This window comes from Micropterus dolomieu, linkage group LG05, assembly GCF_021292245.1.
Source record: "Micropterus dolomieu isolate WLL.071019.BEF.003 ecotype Adirondacks linkage group LG05, ASM2129224v1, whole genome shotgun sequence".
NCBI lineage: Eukaryota > Metazoa > Chordata > Actinopteri > Centrarchiformes > Centrarchidae > Micropterus > Micropterus dolomieu.
In genome coordinates, this window is record NC_060154.1 from 33,162,632 (window position 1) to 33,181,912 (window position 19,281).

At 40.0% G+C, this 19,281-nt stretch overlaps 1 protein-coding gene and 1 long non-coding RNA gene across 7 annotated transcripts in view; one reads left to right on the forward strand and one right to left on the reverse strand.

The window, feature by feature from the left end:
• Window positions 1–14,951, reverse strand: part of ctns (cystinosin, lysosomal cystine transporter) — a 51,121-nt gene extending 36,170 nt beyond the window's left edge. For 3 of the 6 annotated variants that reach the window (XM_046049199.1, XM_046049198.1, XM_046049197.1), the window contains exon 1: window positions 1,831–1,934. Coding sequence is in view for 3 of the 6 variants with exons in the window: in XM_046049196.1 (XP_045905152.1) it covers window positions 1,831–1,934; window positions 2,670–2,760; window positions 5,771–5,849; window positions 6,181–6,256 (350 nt within the window). In the remaining 3 variants the exon portion in view is untranslated. Of the gene's footprint in view, window positions 1–1,830; window positions 1,935–2,669; window positions 2,761–5,770; window positions 5,850–6,180; window positions 6,284–7,687; window positions 7,802–14,811 lie in introns of those variants that run through there. The other 3 variants (XM_046049196.1, XM_046049194.1, XM_046049195.1) reach the window with 3 other exon arrangements.
• Window positions 8,057–9,255, forward strand: LOC123970863. The gene is made up of 2 exons (XR_006825083.1): window positions 8,057–8,099; window positions 8,296–9,255. It is a non-coding gene; the product is annotated as an uncharacterized LOC123970863 (long non-coding RNA).
• Window positions 14,952–19,281: the final 4,330 nt, after the last annotated feature.

The following is a 19,281-nucleotide window of genomic DNA, read 5'->3' on the forward strand; positions in this document are numbered from 1 at the left end:
GATGTACAGTTTGGTCCAGATGTGAGCATGTACACTGAAGTTACAACAACTTCCTGTTTCATGGCGAATCATCGACGCCACGGACACGCCCATTGACGGAAACGCGCAAATAGCACAACTTTTCATCGTCAATGCCTTTAGAAGGCACAGCACAAATTTGAGGTCGGTCGGACTAAATCCCTAGGAGGAGTTCGTTAAAGTACGAAGTGTGTAAATCATCCCAAAATGGCCATAAAATTCAAAATGGCCGACTTCCTGTTTACTTTAGGCTATGGGTTCTTGAGGCTTTTTTGTGCGTCTTGATACGATACATGTCCCCAGAAAATTTCGTACATGTAGGTTGAACGTGAACGAGGGGCTAATTTTTTCCAATTTTCTAGGTGGCGCTAGCGAGTCATTTTGCAACGCCCATGTGCGAAACTTGTAGAATACGAAATTTTTCACCGGTTCTGACATGTTTGCAAATTTTGGTGAGTTTTCGAGAATGTTTAGGCCATGTCATTTGGGCCTACTTTGCAGAAAAAAAAATAAAAAATAAAAAATAATCCGAGCAAATTCAATAGGGACCTCACACGGTCGTGCTCGGGCCCTAAAAAAAAAAATAATCCGAGCAAATTCAATAGGGACCTCACACGGTCGTGCTCGGGCCCTAAATATAATCCGAGCAAATTCAATAGGGACCTCACACGGTCGTGCTCGGGCCCTAAATATAAAAACAATGTTGTGGCGAAGTTATATAGTTAAAAAAAGTTAATTTTAACAGACAAAAGTAAAATAATTAATAAAAATTTGTTAAATTTGTACAAGAGGCCACCATATATAGAGGAGATCACGTACACACCCCACCTAAATGGGAGGAGATTGAGGATTATTAAAGAAGGTGTTCACGACTGTAGTTACTCAAAATGTAATGTCAGAATAACAGCGGTACGAACATAAAAACGCTCTTACAGCTGTGGGTCTTTCCTGTGCCATTGTTGCTGGACTCGTCTGCTGCAGTGGTCTGTGTGACTGTAAGGACGGATGGCTATGTGAGCTGACTGGCCGGCTGGCTCATTAGCTTTCCCCACTGGCACTTGTGGAGCTCCCGAAAACGTCTGAGCACATTTTCAATTTGCCATCATCACTGCCAATATTCAAAGTCTACACAGTTGATTTCTCGCCTTCTCAGAAATGGATTTAGAGATAAAATAGTGTAAGAAACTTGTAAAAACAAAAACTCTGCTTAATGTTTTTTACATTAGGCACAGTTGTGTCTGTGTGTGGTTGTGTTTAAACCCAAATTAGAGGTATATGTGTGAGATCTGTGTCAGATAACAGTGCGAGTTAAACGGAGTTTATTAACAGGCAACAATGGGTCTGTGTGGAGCATAACATTACTAACATCACTTCAGCAATGGCTGAGAACTATGGTTACAATAATAAGAGTCACCTGAGGGAGCAAACAATGGATTAGTGTCGAGGACTAAAGAAAGAATACATTTGTGTGGACATTACTTTAGCCCTACCTTAACTCATTTTGGCTCACTTCTTTTTTTAAAGAAATACTGGAAGGAGGGCAGAGCATTGCAAGAGTGAGATTAAAGGGACGCCAACTCTGCTGACTCAACTACCTATTATGTTAGTCTCTGGCAAGACAGTTGCAATATTATGTGAATATTTTCTGTACTACAGTGTTAGCTGTCAGACATCATTGTCCACAAGACAAACCCCTGTTCATTTATTCTACTTACTGGATAATATGATTTTGTGCTGGACTGATGGAACAGCGAACAGGTTGGAATTAATGAAAACAGAAAACGTTACGTCTCATGTCACACATATACCAACCTGTTGAGGTCTGTGTTGTTGCTAAGCACATATGTAGTCACCTGACCGACATCATGGGTAGTCACATTGAAACTGACTGAGGTTGCCTCCAGTGGCAGCAACACCTAAACAAAAACAACATAAACCCAAGAGGTTTTAGTCAACAACTTGGTAAGTATTAAGTACATATGTAAACATGATGATTGTCTCCATGCTATTAATCTTGAACTCAGTATACGCAATGTTGAGTAATATTGAATTTCACATGGTTTAAGTGTACAGAGATGTGCTCTGGTCTTTGTATTTGAGGCATTTTAATCTCTTTTCTGGACAACAATGGAGCTGTTTGGCACAGAGAAATTTTTATTTCTTGTTTCACCATTTTAATTCTAGCCACCTTATTTTACTGTTTCCTCACTACTTGAATCTTCTGACTTTGCTTTTCCCTTCAGTTCTTGTCAATGATGTATCCTATCAAAAAAATCGAAAACAACTTGGTACCGAATGACATCTGCATTAGGTGTGTTCATTGTTGCAGTACCTATACTGTGTTCGAAAAATACCCCCCGTGTCTGTGTCTTGTAACGCAGATAGTATCTCACTGTGTCTGCAAAATGGGTCACCGAATAAACCTGGGCGGCCGTTAACATGCCTGGGCGGCCCGCCCAAGTAAAGTCTATATGTGGGAAACACTGATCACATCTGGGTGTTGCATGTACAACAGACCACACAGATACAAAACCATGTCATCCATCCCCATCCATCCACCCAGACTAGCCCAGAAGAAGACTAGTTTGAAAGTATGTTTCCCTGCTGCAAAATGCAGTATAACGTTTTCTTTTTTGTGTGCCATGAGTTACCTGGTCAGGCACTGTGATTATAGATGAGTAGTTCCATTTGGAGCTGTAGGTTACATTTAAGTGAATCACAGCTGAATTGTTGATGGGGGAACTAGAAAAAGACACAAAAATCCAATCAGAACAACAGTGATCATGACAGTTACTTTTACAAACTGGATTGCTGAGTATATATGCTTTTGTAGATTTGTCATTAGGCAAAAATCAGTACATCAGCAGCTTCAATACAGCTGTGTATTACAGCGGTTTAGTACTGTGCATAGTGTGAGTGTTGTATAAGATGTTACATGGCCACTGCAGAAAAGACACAGCTAAAACGCATGAATTGACACTTTATAAGTAAAACTGAATTGAAACACATCTCCTGCGATGGACTGGCGACCTGTCCAGGGTGTACCACACCTTTTGCCCAATGTAAGCTGGGATTGGCTCCAGCCCCCCACGACCCTGTACACAGGATAAGCGGTTGACGATGGATGGATGAAACACATCTGGTTTGACATGTTTTTCAGTTTAAGCTGCCACTGTAGGACTATAGCATGCCACTCACAACCACAGTCGTAGTTTAGAGGGCAAAGCTACAGCTTTTAAAACAATAATATCAGAAATTTAATTTGCCCTAGCTAACAGAAAACAGAAGTGTGTCAAATCTCGGATTGAACTAGACTGAATTTAAGAATCACACCCTGCCTTAAGGGTTACGGAAACAAAGTTCATAGATAAGTCCAAGATTAAATGATTTATTAAAAGCTTCTTTCTTCTCATGTTTTTATTTACAGCATTATATGTTAATATTTATAGGCTGTATATTAACGTAGGGTGAGAAAACCAGTAGTTCAATGAGTGACATTGAGCTCTCTCTAAAAAGTGAAAATGGTATGATCCTTGTTTCAGAACGCTGATGCAAAGATTCAACAGAGTTTGGCAGCCCATTCATGGGATCAGACATCACCACAGCCTGATTAAATTTGCCAAACAGAATGTTAAAGGGGAAGTGGATATTTTGTACACAGTTTGACACTAGTGTCACGAACTGACTTCTTTTAATTTGCTCAGGGTTAAGGAGACAGGATTACTAACATGAACTAACTTGTTCTGGGAAAATGGGTTTTGTGCAGATGTGAAGACTTTACAGAATGTATGTGCCATTGGCCAAACCCACTAAAACAGAGTGGAAAGATTTGGGCCCCTGGGTGACCCAGTGCAATGATGCTAGGGCTGCACAATTAATCTAATTGCAATGTCGTCATGTGCGATTACATAACTGCAAAAAGTGTGCGATTTAATAAAACAGAAAAGGTGTGTGTGACACACTCTTCTCTGTGTGTGCTACAGTTTGCTCATTATCTCTGCCCACATCGGGCTCTCACATGTGCCCTAAAAACAGATATGCCTACGTGCAATGAGAAAAATTATTTATGAGCAGTGTGCCAGTAACTTTTAAGACAACATCCTACCGTAACCCTCCTCCCCGCCACTAATCATTCTAAACATAGTCGGACTTGCCACCAGAGCACCGACAGAAAAGTCGGCGCTCCAGTCGCTCTGTGACAGAGTCGCTGTCAGCAGCTAAAGCGGTAAGACAGATGGAAACTGTGAGAAGATAAAGCAGGTTTGGGTGTGGTTCGCTGGCCATTTAAAGTTAGCTATATCGGTGCGTTTAGTGGTCAACATGTTCAACTTTTCACAGAGCCGACGTGCTTGTCAGTCACTTTTTGTTAACCAATCACAGCTTGAATGGGGCAGGACATTAAAAAAAAGTTTGACGTGTTACAGCAAATTATAAAATGTTGAACAATATAATTATTGAGTTAGGACTTAGAATTAACAAATTAGAGGTCGAATCTAAACTAAATCTAAACCTGCCAGTGTACCAACAGCTGGAGAGATGGACAGACAATAAATTTACGTGACCATTTGCACCATACTGCAGAATACACTGCCATCACACACAACTGGCTCTATCAAAACAGCAAGCAAACAACCAACCATATCTGAGGATTTTGCCAAAAGTAAAAAGTACAAGCTTGACAGTGATGTGTGGAAGTAGTGTACTGATGCTGTAACTCGCTACCTAGCAAAAGAAATGGTTTAGTTTTATACCATAAAGAAGAGCCATTTAAGGCCATGCAGCAGACATCTGACAAGCAATATGAGCTGCCAGGTCAGCTTGAAACAAGATACAGAGGGGATCACATGATACCTAAGAAGTAAAAAGGTTCTCTGGCAGCCTTCTTGGGATAGGCCACCTAAGAGCACCTACCGCAGCCGTGCTCACTGCTGATTAAAAAAGCTGAAGCAGAGATGCTGATGTACCTACAGGAAATGCCTGATGATGGAGAAGAAGACCCACTAACTTGGTGGAAAGCTAACTAGGGACAGTTCCCTCTCATGACCAGCTTTGCATGTAAATATTAGTGCATGTGTGTTACCAGTGCTCCATCTGAATGAGTGTTCAGCACAGTGGGTAGTGTTACTCAACCTATTTGTACAGTAAAATGAGTGTTGTAATTGTGTTAAACTCTTTTGAATGTAAAATGGAAATTCCGTGTTTTAGCCTTTTTCAAAATACAGGTATTGTGATCCGGAACAACTTCATTATTTTATTCCGATTTAGTAGTAATATTTTATTTGTCTATCATGGCTATTATTACCTAATCAGATAATTCATGGTGACGGCTCAACATCGTGATGTCTGTCAGCCCAACCCTAGTCATCTTTGATACTTTTAGGTACACATCTGTTCAAACAATTTTTTATGAAGTTATAAGCATGTTGATGAGACAGGACGTCTGTTGTGTTAACTCTCAAGGCTCCTTCATTACATTACATCTGCTGTCATACAGAATACTGACCCTGCTGCATATTGCCTATAACAATTCAACTGTGGCCTCTGTGTTTTTAAAAAGTAATTACACCTGCTAATCAGAATAGATCATGACAGGTTATACAAATACATTCAGCTCCTACAATCTCCCCTACTCGCTTCCAAGAATACTTACCAGAGCAAAGCAGAACATGCAGTGCAAGAACCTTGTTTTTGGTGTTTTTTTGCTATAATGTGACTTTTCTGAAACTGTTGAGGAGACAGTGTTTGAGGTTACCTTGAAGTTATGGTGATGTTGGCTTTAGAATATTCCTCAAGTGTGACAGCATCAGGAGCAAAGAAATATACTCTGGACTCTGGAGGACAGACAGAAATTGAACAAAATGAACCATCAATCCTAGATGCTCACACAAACATACAGTACATAGGTTGGCATCATAAGAGAATAGACTGGCATCATCATATAGCATTTATTTGCAAATTGTACAATTATTATAATCATGACTGTAAATCTTGAACATTTTTAAAATTGTGATGTTTATGAACATTTAGCTACTACATGGAAAAAATGATTGCATGTCAAAATACATCCAGCTTCAACTCTTTGAAAACAAACCCTAAATTTTGTCATGTCAAGTCAGTGGCCTCATTGAAATTAATGTTACAGTGAAGCTGGTAAACAGTCACCAGAGATGTTGTTCAGCATCCACAGGAGGAGCAGGTGAGCAGGTAGCCATCTCTTTGACAAGACCAGACCAGACATTACTGCAAAATGATGGATACTGCGAACCTAAAAGAACATATTCATGTGTTCATTCATATAGTGTGTCAAGCTTATTACTTCAATATATTTCCAGAAAATCTGATGTTAATATTTAGATTTTACTCATGGATAGGGACATTTGAGGCTACTGTATGAATGAGCACTTTAGAGAAATAATGATAGTAATTATAATTATATATACATATATAGCAGGTCTATTTGTATACTCAGGAAAGACTATGAAAATGGACAGATTTAGCCCGAGTAGTGGTGATTGAATACTGACAACATATTTTTGTTTTTACATGGTTTGAATTTGGTTGTGGCCCCATGGGGCTTTATAGAACGATAGAGAATGATCAAGAGGTGAATTGGTGCATTATACTTTGTCAATTAAAGCAAGCCTTCTGTGTTTGAGAACTGTGGTGTTTTTGGTTTCTCTTTTTTGTTTGTTTTTTTAAATCGCCCACTAGAGGGCTGCAGCGCCGCAATAACCAGCCTAGTTCAAATGTACGAAATGACTCAAAAAGAGATTAGTTCATTTTAATGAACGAGATTTGAAGATTTGAGTCTGTCGAAAGAGTCACCTTTCCCATCACTAAAGCCTTGAATATACTCTGGAGGGGACACGGACTGCTTCTGTTTATACTACCTTCAGCTTGGCGGACACGATTTTTTCGTCACGCGGACCATTGCATACTCGCAGACGCGGAAAGTATAATCAAGGCTTAACTGACTCACGGCAGAGCTTGTGCACCACGAACACTCCACACTCAAGAGCATTAAGCTAAACATTGACGTAAACACTAACTGTACTGTTGTACAACAACCAAGTCACTCCAAACGGAGTAAATTGTGAAGTCACACACAGAAAAACAAACAAAAAAAAAGTATGATGTTGGGGCATTTATTTAACCCTACGAACGGAAAAGAATATATTTAAGACTTTTGTAATCGAATACTTTTAAAGGCGTTATTTTTAGAATGTAAAATTTAAGACTTTTTAATACTTTTGTTACTGTATTACTACACTTATGTCAACAACCAGTGAAGAAGCCAAGATGTTAACAGGTAAAAAGCAACAGACATTTTCTTACTCTATTTCACCTCTGTAGAACAAAAGTTACTGTAATGTTAGCTTTTAGGCACATCAAAGCTGCATGGGGGGCATTTACAGACTGTGCTCCTGCTGAGTTCTTCTGTAAAGCTGTAACATAAATGCTATCCATCTGCTTATGTGTGATAAAGTAATACAATATAATTTTATGCTATCATTTTATTATATTTTCCTGTTTGTATATTTGTGAGTATGCTCATGTATAGTCCAACCTACATTTAGGCAACATCTACATATTTAATTTATTGCAGCTTGACATCTAATTTTTGTAAAACTGATGGTCTACCTGAAGAAAAACAGTTTTTTTTTTTTACCTTAAGTGTCAACAAAAGACAAGAATTTTGTGGCCTTCTGGCTATAGCCTCCAGGTGCAGTGATAATTGATCTGCCACTGCGTTAACTGATTTATTATATGCGTATATACATCATCCACATACATTTGGAGACCAGCAAGATTCCGGAAGGTCATTTATAGTGGGTATGCGTTGATGTCACTTCCCCTTCTGGAACATGCTGGACTGAGTTGCAAAACACTTGTTACCATAGCTGCGTTTAGCAAACGGAGTAAAACAAGTGATTATTTGCTCAAATTAAAGGCAGTTGGACTCGACAGTGATCCTTACTGCTTACCAAAGAACCAGTAGTCCAGCTCTTTCCCATTTTAGATGTGTTGTTTGTGTTTTAGCTGATTCAAGGCAACACTGCTGCTCGTCTTTCTGCCACTCAGTGAGTGTAACTGCGACCTGTGACATCATGCGCATACCCTCTATATATTCATAGTTTTCACATGACATCACACTCACCCTTGGAGGGCAAAAAGACATTAATTTCCATTGCCTGCCAGCCAATATGCAAGTGATATACTGTTACAGTTTGTTACTTTTTGTGTTGCCAAAATGCTGGATGGTTGTTGTGCTTTCAGATTTACTAATCGAGGAGACAAGCATGGGCTGTGTTAGGTGAGGGATTCCCCAGAAGGTAAAAGTAAACATTACTGCAGTCCGGGCGGCCGCAGGGACATGGTGGTTTATAACGGTAGAAATGCGGCAGCGGATGCTGTAACGTTATATGGATCAGTTAATCCAAATCAATTTTACAAATAAAATTTGACTGCTTTTGCGGCATCTCTACGGGAGATTCGTGGTGTGAGCCGCTATGTTGGTCCGTTGTTTTGCCCTTTAGGTCACCGCGCATGTCACGTGACTGAAAACTATGAATAGACTACAGAGGGTCAGTCCTAGCATCCCTGAGGGATTCATGTTACACACAAAAAGATGAGGTTTTTTTATTGATAATGACACATTGTTCAAAATTTGTAAGATATGATTTAAACCAAGCCAAAGTTTTCTCTGAAAAATTTTACTTTGAAAGTTTGGAAACAAGAACATTATGATTAACTGTATTGAAAGCTTTTTTAAAGGGGAACTTAGGGTTCCCTACAGAGCCCAAATTGCAGTGGGTGTAGATAATTATTTATTTATAAATGATTCATTAATTGCCACAATCTTTTCAAAAACCTTTGAAAAGACAGGCAGGATACTTGTTGGCCGGTAATTATCCACCTGCTCAGCTGCACCAGATTTAAAAATAGGTAGTACTCTTGCTTTTTTCCACATTTCTGGAAACTCCCCACTAGACAAAGAAATGTTGAGCAAGTTAATGGTTCAGGAAATATGTGACAATGCCTCTTCAAAAAGGAAATATCCAGATTCAAAATCTTTTGAATTTACTGATAATCTCAACGACTTGATTTTAGGTGATTTGTTACAGTTCAAATGCCCCATCTTTCTCTTCACTTAGTGTTATCCATGGGCCAGCCGGTCTGTCCAAAGTTATTGGCAAGCTCCTCTACTGACTCAATAAAATACTCATTAAAAGCTTATGCAAGTTGTCCACTTTCTGAAATAATTGTATTTCCTATTTTAAGTTCATGTATATTTTTTAAATATTATTCTGTGATTTCAGTAAACTATTCATTTGTTTCCAAATTAGCAAATTATTGCCCTTTGCTTCTGTTATCATATTAATGTAATATTAATACAGATCTTTAGTTACCAGTAAGCAGTATTCATTTAACTCTTTAAAAAGTGCTTAATTTCTTTGCTTCATTATTTGTATGATCGACACATTAATCCATGGAAAAGATTTCTTCCTCTTGGAGTTTATTTTCTTAAGATACTTGCAAATTATTTATCAACAATATTCATTAAATCATTACATGCAACATGCATTTCGATCACCACATTTCAAAATGCTGTCCCATGTTACCCGCAAGTTCATTCTCCAAACACATTAAAGAGATGGTATTATACTCATTTTCAGGCTCAAAATCTTATTTAGGGGTTGTACCAGAACAGGTTTACATGGTTTAATTTTCCAAAAAAAAAAATTGCTGCACATTGCTGCAGCTCCTTTTTTCACCCTGTGTTAAAGGCTTCGTTTTAGCTATGGAGTGATTCATCTTGTCTCTACATTCTCTTTGTTGGGAGTTGCACATGCGCAGTTCCTAGTTATGGACTACTAGCCAATCAGAAGAAGGGCGGCTTTCATTCAGCTGTAGGCTACATGTCGCCGACCAGCTTGGCAACACAGACTGGAGCAAGAGTTTCAAACTGGTGAGTTATTAATCTGTAACAAAAGTATTTTTCATCCATAAAGTTTTAACTGAGCTCTGTCTCTACATCACAGTAACCACTTTGTCCATTGACTGCCTGGGGATTGTACAAAACTAAAATTTGGAAATGCATCTCAGGGGATAGATTTGGGTTTCAACGTATAACCTAAGCATTCAATGAAAGCATCATAATCAAACTCAATTATATTACACTTAAAAAGGATTCCCTAATATATATTGCTACTCCAACCCTCCTCTTTGTAAAGCATTTATACCCAGGCACTTCAATGAAGGAGGCTGATATTTTACTATGAAGCCAACTTTCACCTAAACATAAAAAGTCCAGATTTGAATCCTACAGTAATGCCTTGATTTTAGGGCTGTCCCCGACGAAGGATTTACATAGTCGAATCAGATTTGTCAAGTCTTGCCTAGAATCGACTGATAGTCAAATCATGTATGTTTTTGTGCGCGGCGATTGAGAGCGGGGGGGGGGTTACACACGGTAGCTCCACTTTAATCTTGAGAAGCTGCAGTCTACTTATTCAACTTGCACTGTAAATTTCCAGCTAACCTGAGGCTTTTTGAAAATCCTTTTCTCTCTCTTGCCTGTCATTCACCTGTCTTGTGCAGAGTTTTACGTGCATTGCTGCTGCCGTCAACTACATGCACGTTTATTTCAAGTAGCCAGCTATTTAAAAACGATAAAATATTCTCAATGGTGAAAAATTATCCTAAGGTCTCGCGAGGTGGGAACAACTCGGCACAACACCGTGAAGCTGGGGCTCGGTTTCTTCAGCAAGCGTTCCTCCACTGCCACTGCATCCACACATACACGCTACGCTTACACATGCGCACTGACGACTCAGAGTTAGGGTTACAATTTTGGATTTAATCACGCACTTCAAAAACATTTATTGAAAGTTTTACTGTTTTTACATGTTTATTTACAGCATTAAACATTGAAATGTATATTGTAAGAGGTTGTATATTAACTTACTGAGAGAAAACTGGTAGTTCTATGTAAAATCAGACATTAAGCACCCCCATATTGCCAAAATGGCATGATCCTTGTTTCCGTTGTGATGCTTCGACTGTGAGATTGACAGTCAAATCAGGCTCCGCCCATCGAAGCATCGAATCTTCGACTATTTGGGGTCAGTCCTACTTGATTTAATCACATTTTGAGAGAAAACTCCTAATATTCTGATGTCCACCAAAGATTCCCCTACGTTTAACCACAAACTGTTTATAAGAAGTGGATGTAGTCATCGTGACATCACCCGTTGGATTGTGGACTGCCGTTCTGAAGCCTTGAGTTTGGCTGATAGGGCGTCATCATGTTGAGTTTTTGCAGCCAGCAGCACTGGACGTGAACATATTTGGAACATATTTGGATGAGACGGTGGAGCCGTGTGCTGAGCTAGCTAGCTTGCATACCTAGGTGCATCTGTAATTCACGTCATTTTAACAGGGCTGACAATTTTGTCTTGCAAACAGTCTTAAAACTAAATGTACTCAGTAGAAAAAGTGAACAGCCGACTCCTAATACCCTTTCTCAACGGCGCTGGATAAATTTACACAGTGCCGTGGGTACGACTCACTCTAGCCTGATTGACATGGTAACGACTTGTCAATCATCGATAAGCATACTTTGCTTTATGGTCCATTTTCCTCTAAATGGGACCATAATTTTAATGGAACCGGACTTCTTTTTGCAACCAGAAGAGTCGCTCCCTGCTGACCGTTCAACAGAATGCAAGTTTAAGGAACTTTCGTAATGGATTCATGTCTCAGACCAGAATCTTCCCACTTGGATTTAACTCTTTGTTCCCATAAGTCCCCTGCCGCTAACATGCGGGCCTTAGTACTATTTAATTTAGATTGAAGAGCCAGCTCTCCCAGTGCAGCTCTGGCCACGCTCAACACAAAGAAATCAGCAGTCCCACCGGCAACAATGCTCCCAACTGCCATACACATCCCTGTGGGCGACCAAGCCTCTGCCTCCAGGCCCGCAATCAACCTTCCTTCAAACTGTTTGAGAGTCATAACTTTGCTCGGCAGCTAAGCAGAGCGAATTCTATTTGCTGAGTACATGTATGCAGTGTAAAAAAAAATCTTAATCTAATTATTATTTTTCTTATTATTATTAGGGGGTGGTTTAGGATCATTTCAGGGTAAAGCTTAATTTATACTCCTACACACGGTAGCTCCGCTTTAATCTTAAGAAGCTGCAGAGCTGCAGTCTTCATTCAATTTACTTACACTCAATTATTTTCCAATTCCTTTTGAAAAAAACCCCCATTATATTAGGAAATCAACGCTTGTGGATTATTTTTTAAACAAAAGGAGGAAAAACTCCGGTTATAAAAATACCCGTGTCCGTGTGGACTAGGCCTTAGACAACCACTTGTCATGTAACCACAATTCTGGATTGGACACAGTGCGCACCAAGAGCTGCAAAACAACTGCAGGATGTTGAGTTTCTAATGCGATTGTATTTGTTATCATTCTTTTAATACTGCCGTTTTTGCTGGGCCAGTGAGTTGCTAGTTCAACTGTCCCGACGTTACTTTTTACTGGCCCCGGGCCATCGTTATTGTTTGTAGGACTATCTTTCATTTGCACAGACGGTGATTGTTTTGTACCAATTGATTTATGTTTTTTCTTCCCCTAGGAGAGTTTTGTGTGTTATCTTGTTAATTAAAAAATTGTGTCCTACTTTCGCTGGCACTGCAAAACATCACCATGTCACATGACTTTAAAACCTCACAGGAGCAAGGCAGTTACAGCTTTTTATATATACACAATCGATGGGTTGCAGGTGCCGAGTCCGGCGACCGCAGTTGCTTTTCTGCGGTTGCAAAAAGTTGGAACCACATTCTTGCATTTGCAAAGAAAAATGCCGCGAGATCAGTCATTGATCTCAGTTAACAGTAAGTTCACGCAGGTACAATGTGTCCGACTTGACGGCGCCGTTTTTATTCACCACAGTCAATCCAGCCCTGGCGTGTTTTTTCTAGGCATTATGGTAACATCTTGTCGCAGCAGATTTCAAAATATAAGTGAGCTTCTGCTGAACATAATGCAATTGGTGTGGCAGAAACAATAAATAAATGAATAAATGAATGAATAAATAAATAAATAAATACATGCTTACTAAATTCAAAACCTTCTGTTTCCACTGCCTCATTTCACTACACAGTAATGGCAGACCCCCAGTCAATATCAGACCTCTCTGATGTAGGTTTTAATAGTTACAGGACTTGAAAATGTCAAATATTGTCACTGAATTCACCATTTTAGATTAATGTAAAAAGAAAAGCTTCTGTTTCCACTGGCTCATGTCACTTCACAGTGATAACAGACAACCTCAGTGTCCCACATTGAAGATCAGATATATCTGATGTTTTTTTTAAATTACAGCCGTGGAAAATGTCTAATGTTGTCGCCGAATTTGTCCATTGTACATTGATATAAAAAGAAAAGCTTAAGTTTTCCTTAACTCATTTCACTTCACAGTAATAGCAGACCACCTCAGGGTGACCCTTGGTGAAGATCAGAACTACACAATGTTGCCAAAAGTTTTAGGACGCTTGCCTTTACATACACATGAAGGTTAATGACATCCTATTCTTAATCCGTAGGGTTCAATATGGAGTTGGCCCACCCCTTGTAGAACAGCTTCAACTATTCTTGCAAGTCTGTCCACAACGTTTAGGAGTGTGTTTAAGGGAAACTTTGACCGTTCCTCTATAAGCGCATTTGTGAGGTCCGGATGTTGGACGAGAAGGGCTGGTTCGCAGTCTTGCTTAATTCATCCCAAAGGTTTCCCTACTGCAGACGATGGAGCAGCAGGGCCCATCAGTCGAGGGCTCTGCCTGTTACCACATCATGACCTTTATGCTTTCTCACACAGGCTCCGCCCCCAAACGGACTCTATGTGGAGCCCAATGACTGTCCACCCCAGCTACGACAAGCCAAAACAAGCAGATCAGTGTGTCCGATGCGGGCTGCGCCTCTGTGAAATGAGCCAGTTTTCTTTTTACATCAATTTGAACCTTGGCAAAATCTGTGACAATATCAGACATTTTTAAGGGCTCCATATTTTAAAACCTACTTCAGATTACTCTGATATTGACAGAGGGTCACCCTGAGGTTGTCTGCTATCACTGTGAAGTGACATGAGTCAGTGGAAACAGAAGTAGACTAGTAAACTAGTTTCCTCATAACTTCCCCAATAATTGATTCATTGGGTCTCTGCAAGTTCCTCTCTAAAGACATGGAGAAGTTGTCAGTCTCACATCTCTACACACACGTAGCCTACAACAAAGTGGTCCTACAAGCCTGCTCTCCGTCAAAATGAAAAATCAGACTTAAACTAAGAGTTATAGCACAGATGGCATCGATGCGTCAAATTAGTACATAATGGGGGCAGGAGGAAAGAGCATTAGACTACTACAAACAGATAGCGTTACTTGTTCATTTTGGCTGTTTCTAATTAAGATGAAGATTTTCTATAGAATTTAACAGAAAAGAAAAAAACAAAGTGAAAGATAAGCAACCAACGCTAATGTACGAATATTAATTTTCGAAATGTGACCTACCCTAACTATCGTTATAACACACAAGTTTTGTGTCAAAATTCACTCTGCGTAAACTTGTTTGACAACAAAACTTGCACTGAATATTAACCCCAGATCTTTCTTTGTCTCGGAGAATACATTGCAGCTACAGACCTAATTACAAATCGTTATCGGCGTAAGTAGCATATTAAACGCAGCAGTTTTTGCTTTATCTAAAAGTAACAACGGTTCAACTTACAGCAGGAGCTCTTTCGGCCGCTTCCTCTTCAGCGGGTCACAAGACAAAACTCATTTTTTTCCTCTTCTTCTTCTTCTTCTTCTTCTTCTGATTTGATTGGCGGTTAGCAACCAGCCAACCAACCAGGAGCATCACCGCCACCTATCGGGCTGGAGTGTGGAACAGATGATTTGCAGACTAACATACTTGAAATCAAATAAACAAACATGTCAACTGACTTTGATTTGAGAGCTTGTTTTGCCAGAATATCAGTGTCTTCCTTTCCCTCTACCCCTACATGGGCAGGAACCCAAACAAAGCAAACAGTCAGTCCCTTATGCTATATTCTACACAGAGAACTATGAATACTAAATACCAGATCTAGCCTACAGGACTTAACAGATTTAATACTGGTGAGCGCTGCCCAGCTATCTGATGCAATGACCACCTTGCCTTCATTAATTTCTTCTACCCATTGCAATGCTATCAAAATGGCTATAAGCTAAACTGTATATACTGACAGATGATCTGGGGTTTAATGTCTGTTTTGTATGCTGGGATATGGCAGCTCCTGTCTGTCCAGTCTCTGGATCTTAAGAGCCATCAGTAAACACCATGTGGTTATCTATATAACTTTCTGCTATTCTTCCTAAGTGTACTTGCTTGGATTTCTTTTTGATTATTTGCTGTATGTTCAGGTCAATGGATGGATTTACAAAAAAACATGGAGGAATATCTGGATGTGGGACTGCTGGACTATATTTTATACTGCACAGGCCCAGGCTTTCTGCTTTAGCATTTCCCACCCATCCAAAACTGAAACAGCTACTCTTATTGTGTTCCCAACATTCTTCTAGGATGGCTTTAGACTAAAATCGATCATCTTGTTGATAGTGCTGCAGGCTCGCTGCAAATGACACTCGACTCTGTAGCCCCTCTAAAAAAGAAAATAATAAAACAAAGACGGTTAGCTCCATGGTATAATACTGAAACTTGCAAATTAAAGCAAATCTCGCGGAAACTTGAGAGGAACTGGCGTTCCATCAAACTGGAAAATTCTCGTTTAATTTGGCAAGATAGTCTTAAAACTTATAGGAAGGCCCTCTGTAATGCCAGAGCAGTGTACTACTCATCATTAATAAAGGAAAATGGGAACAACCCCAGGTTTCTTTTCAGCACTGTAGCCAGGCTGACAGAGTCACAGCTCTATTGAGCCAAGTATTCCCATAGCTCTCAGTAGTTATGACTTCATGTGCTACTTTAATGATAAAAGTCTAACTATTAGAAACAAAATTCACCAAGACCTGCCCTCAACTGGCACTGACTTATCTCCAAACTCAGGAACCTTAGAAACAGCTGTAAAACCAGATATATGTTTAGACTGTTTTGCTTCCCTCAATCTTTACCAAATAACTTCAATAATTTCTTCATCTAAACCATCAACCTGCCTCTTAGACCCCATCCCGACTAGGCTGCCTAAAGAACTTTTATCCTTAGTCAGCACGTCTCTACTAGATATGATCAATCTGTCTTTATTAACAGGCTATGTACCAGAGTACTTAAAAGTAGCTGTAATTAAACCTCTTCTGAAAAAGCCCAACCTTGAGCCAGATGTTTTAGCCAACTATAGACCTATATCTAACCTTCCATTTCTCTCTAAGATCATTGAGAAAGCAGTTGCCAAACAGCTGTGTGACTTTCTTCGCTGCATTTGATACCATTGACCATAAGATCCTATTACAGAGACTGAAACATTTCATTGGCAATAAACGAACCGCTCTAAGCTGGTTTAAGTCTTATTTATCAGATCGATTTCAGTTTGTACATGTTAACAATGAATCCTCCATGCACGCCAAAGTAAGTCATGGGGTTCCACAGGGATCAGTGCTCGGACCAATCCTCTTCACTTTGTATATGCTTCCATCCATCGTCCACCGCTTATCCTATGTACAGGGTCGCGGGGGGGGCTGGAGCCTATCCCAGCTGACATTGGGCAAAAGGCAGGGTACATCAAACAACACCAGACAAACAACCACACCACCTTCTTCCCTTTCCCGTAGTCTTGTGCTTTCTCGTCCCTCTCCTCTCTCCTCCTATTACTTCCTGCAGGTGTTTCTGGCTCTGGAGCTGTGGAGTCTGGATCTGTGGTTGCGAGTCACCTGCTGCTCCATGTTCCTGCTCGACACCCTCTGTTGCAATTATTGTTATTAGTCCTATTGTTATTATTGTAATTATAATCATTAACATTACAATTATTATCATTAACACTACCTCCGCGACCCTGTACGCAGGATGAGCGGTTGACGATGGATGGATGGATCATTAACACTACTGTAAATATCTGTACCATTATTCATTCAGTCTATAGCAACATTACCTTTACTGTCTGTACCTCTGTGTGTATATTGTGTAGGCTGCCTCCCTCCCTTCTCTCTCTCCTTCCATCCCCTTCCCTTTTCATAAAGAGCAGGTCTAGACCGTACCCTGTGAAGATATTTACAGAAACCTAACAGTACCCACCAAGAGCAGCACTAGGCGACAGAGGCAAGCCTCGAGCAGAACCATGGCTCAGGGTGGGCGGCCATTTGCCTCGTCTGGTTGGGGGTGAGAGAGAGGAACAGAGATAAAACTGTGATTTGGCGCTATATAAATAAAATGAATTGAACATAATTTTTGTGTCCCAATCTGCTCCATCTAAATTGAACGCTGTTATACATGGTGCCACTTCCATCATTCGTGCAACCTAATCCCTTATCCACAATTAATTCCTCTATGATTAATCCATTAATATCTGTCTTTCTACTTCCCCACAGTGCACTATGTGCATTAAAATCACTGCAACATACCACTTTATCCCGTGTTTGCCCACCCACAGTGTTCAGTGTTTCTATGTTTAATCTATTGCAAGGGTTATAATAATTAATTACTGTTAGTTCATCTCTTCCTGTCCAGCATTTGACTACTATTGCTTCATGCTTTTTCTACACTCATCAAACTAAACCTTGTCACATTCTGCACAAACATTGCTACCCCACCACCTTTTCCATTCACCCTATCATTCCTAATGGCTGTGTAACCCTGAATTACAAAGTCCCAGTGTGGTTTTAGCCATGTTTCCTTTATGCCTATAATATAGGTTTATCTTGAAGGTTTGAAAGAAAATGCTTAAATTTCTGTCCATTAGCAATTAGATTCCTTGCATTCCATTGTAGTATAGTTAAGATCATGAAGATCCATCACCCCATAATAGTGCTTGTGAGCTTGGTGCACTTAATTGTTCCTCAACCTCCTCCCACACTAACCCCTTGATTCCTAAGTACTTTTCTGCTGCTTTAACTATTATTTTGATGTGTTCTGGTTTCTTTTCTGTTTGCGCAGAGCAATTTACTACACTGACCATACAGGTGCTGGTCATTTAATTAGAATATCATCAAAAAGTTGATTTATTTCAGTAATTCCATTCAAAAAGTGAAACTTGTATAATGGCTACATTCATTCCACACAGACAGACTGATATATTTCAAGTGTTCATTCCTTTTAATTTTGATGATTATAACTGACAACTACTAAAAAACCCAAAGTCAGTATCTCAAAAAATTAGAACATTGTGAAAAGGTTCAATATTAAAGACACCTGGTGCCACACTCTAATCAGCTAATTAACTCAAAACACCTGCAAAGGCCTTTAAATGGTCTCTCAGCCTAGTTCTGTAGGCTACACAATCATGGGGAAGACTGCTGACTTGACAGCTGTCCAAAAGACCACCATTGACACCTTGCACAAGGAGGGCAAAACACAAAAGGTCATTGCTAAAGAGGCTGGTTGTTCACAGAGCTCTGTGTCCAAGCACATTAATAGAGAGGCGATGTGGTAGAAAAAAAGTGTACAAGCAATAGGGATAACTCCACCCTGGAGAGGATTGTGAAACAAAACCCATTCAGAAATGTGGGGGAGATTCACAAAGAGTGGACTGCAGCTGGAGTCAGTGCTTCAAGAACCACCACGCACAGACGTATGCAAGACATGGGTTTCAGCTGTCGCATTCCTTGTGTCAAGCCACTCTTGAACAAGACTTGACTGGGCTAAAGACAAAAAGGACTGGACTGCTGCTGAGTGGTCCAAAGTTATGTTCTCTGATGAAAGTAAATCTTGCATTTCCTTTGGAAATCAAGGTCCCAGAGTCTGGAAGAAGAGAGGAGAGGCACAGAATCCACGTTGCTTGATGTCCAGTGTAAAGTTTCCACAGTCAGTGATGGTTTGGGGTGCCATGTCATCTGCTGGTGTTGGTCCACTGTGTTTTCTGAGGTCCAAGGTCAACGCAGCCGTCTACCAGGAAGTTTTAGAGCACTTCATGCTTCCTGCTGCTGACCAACTTTATGGAGATGCAGATTTCATTTTCCAACAGGACTTGGCACCTGCACACAGTGCCAAAGCTACCAGGACCTGGTTTAAGGACCATGGTATCCCTGTTCTTAATTGGCCATCAAACTC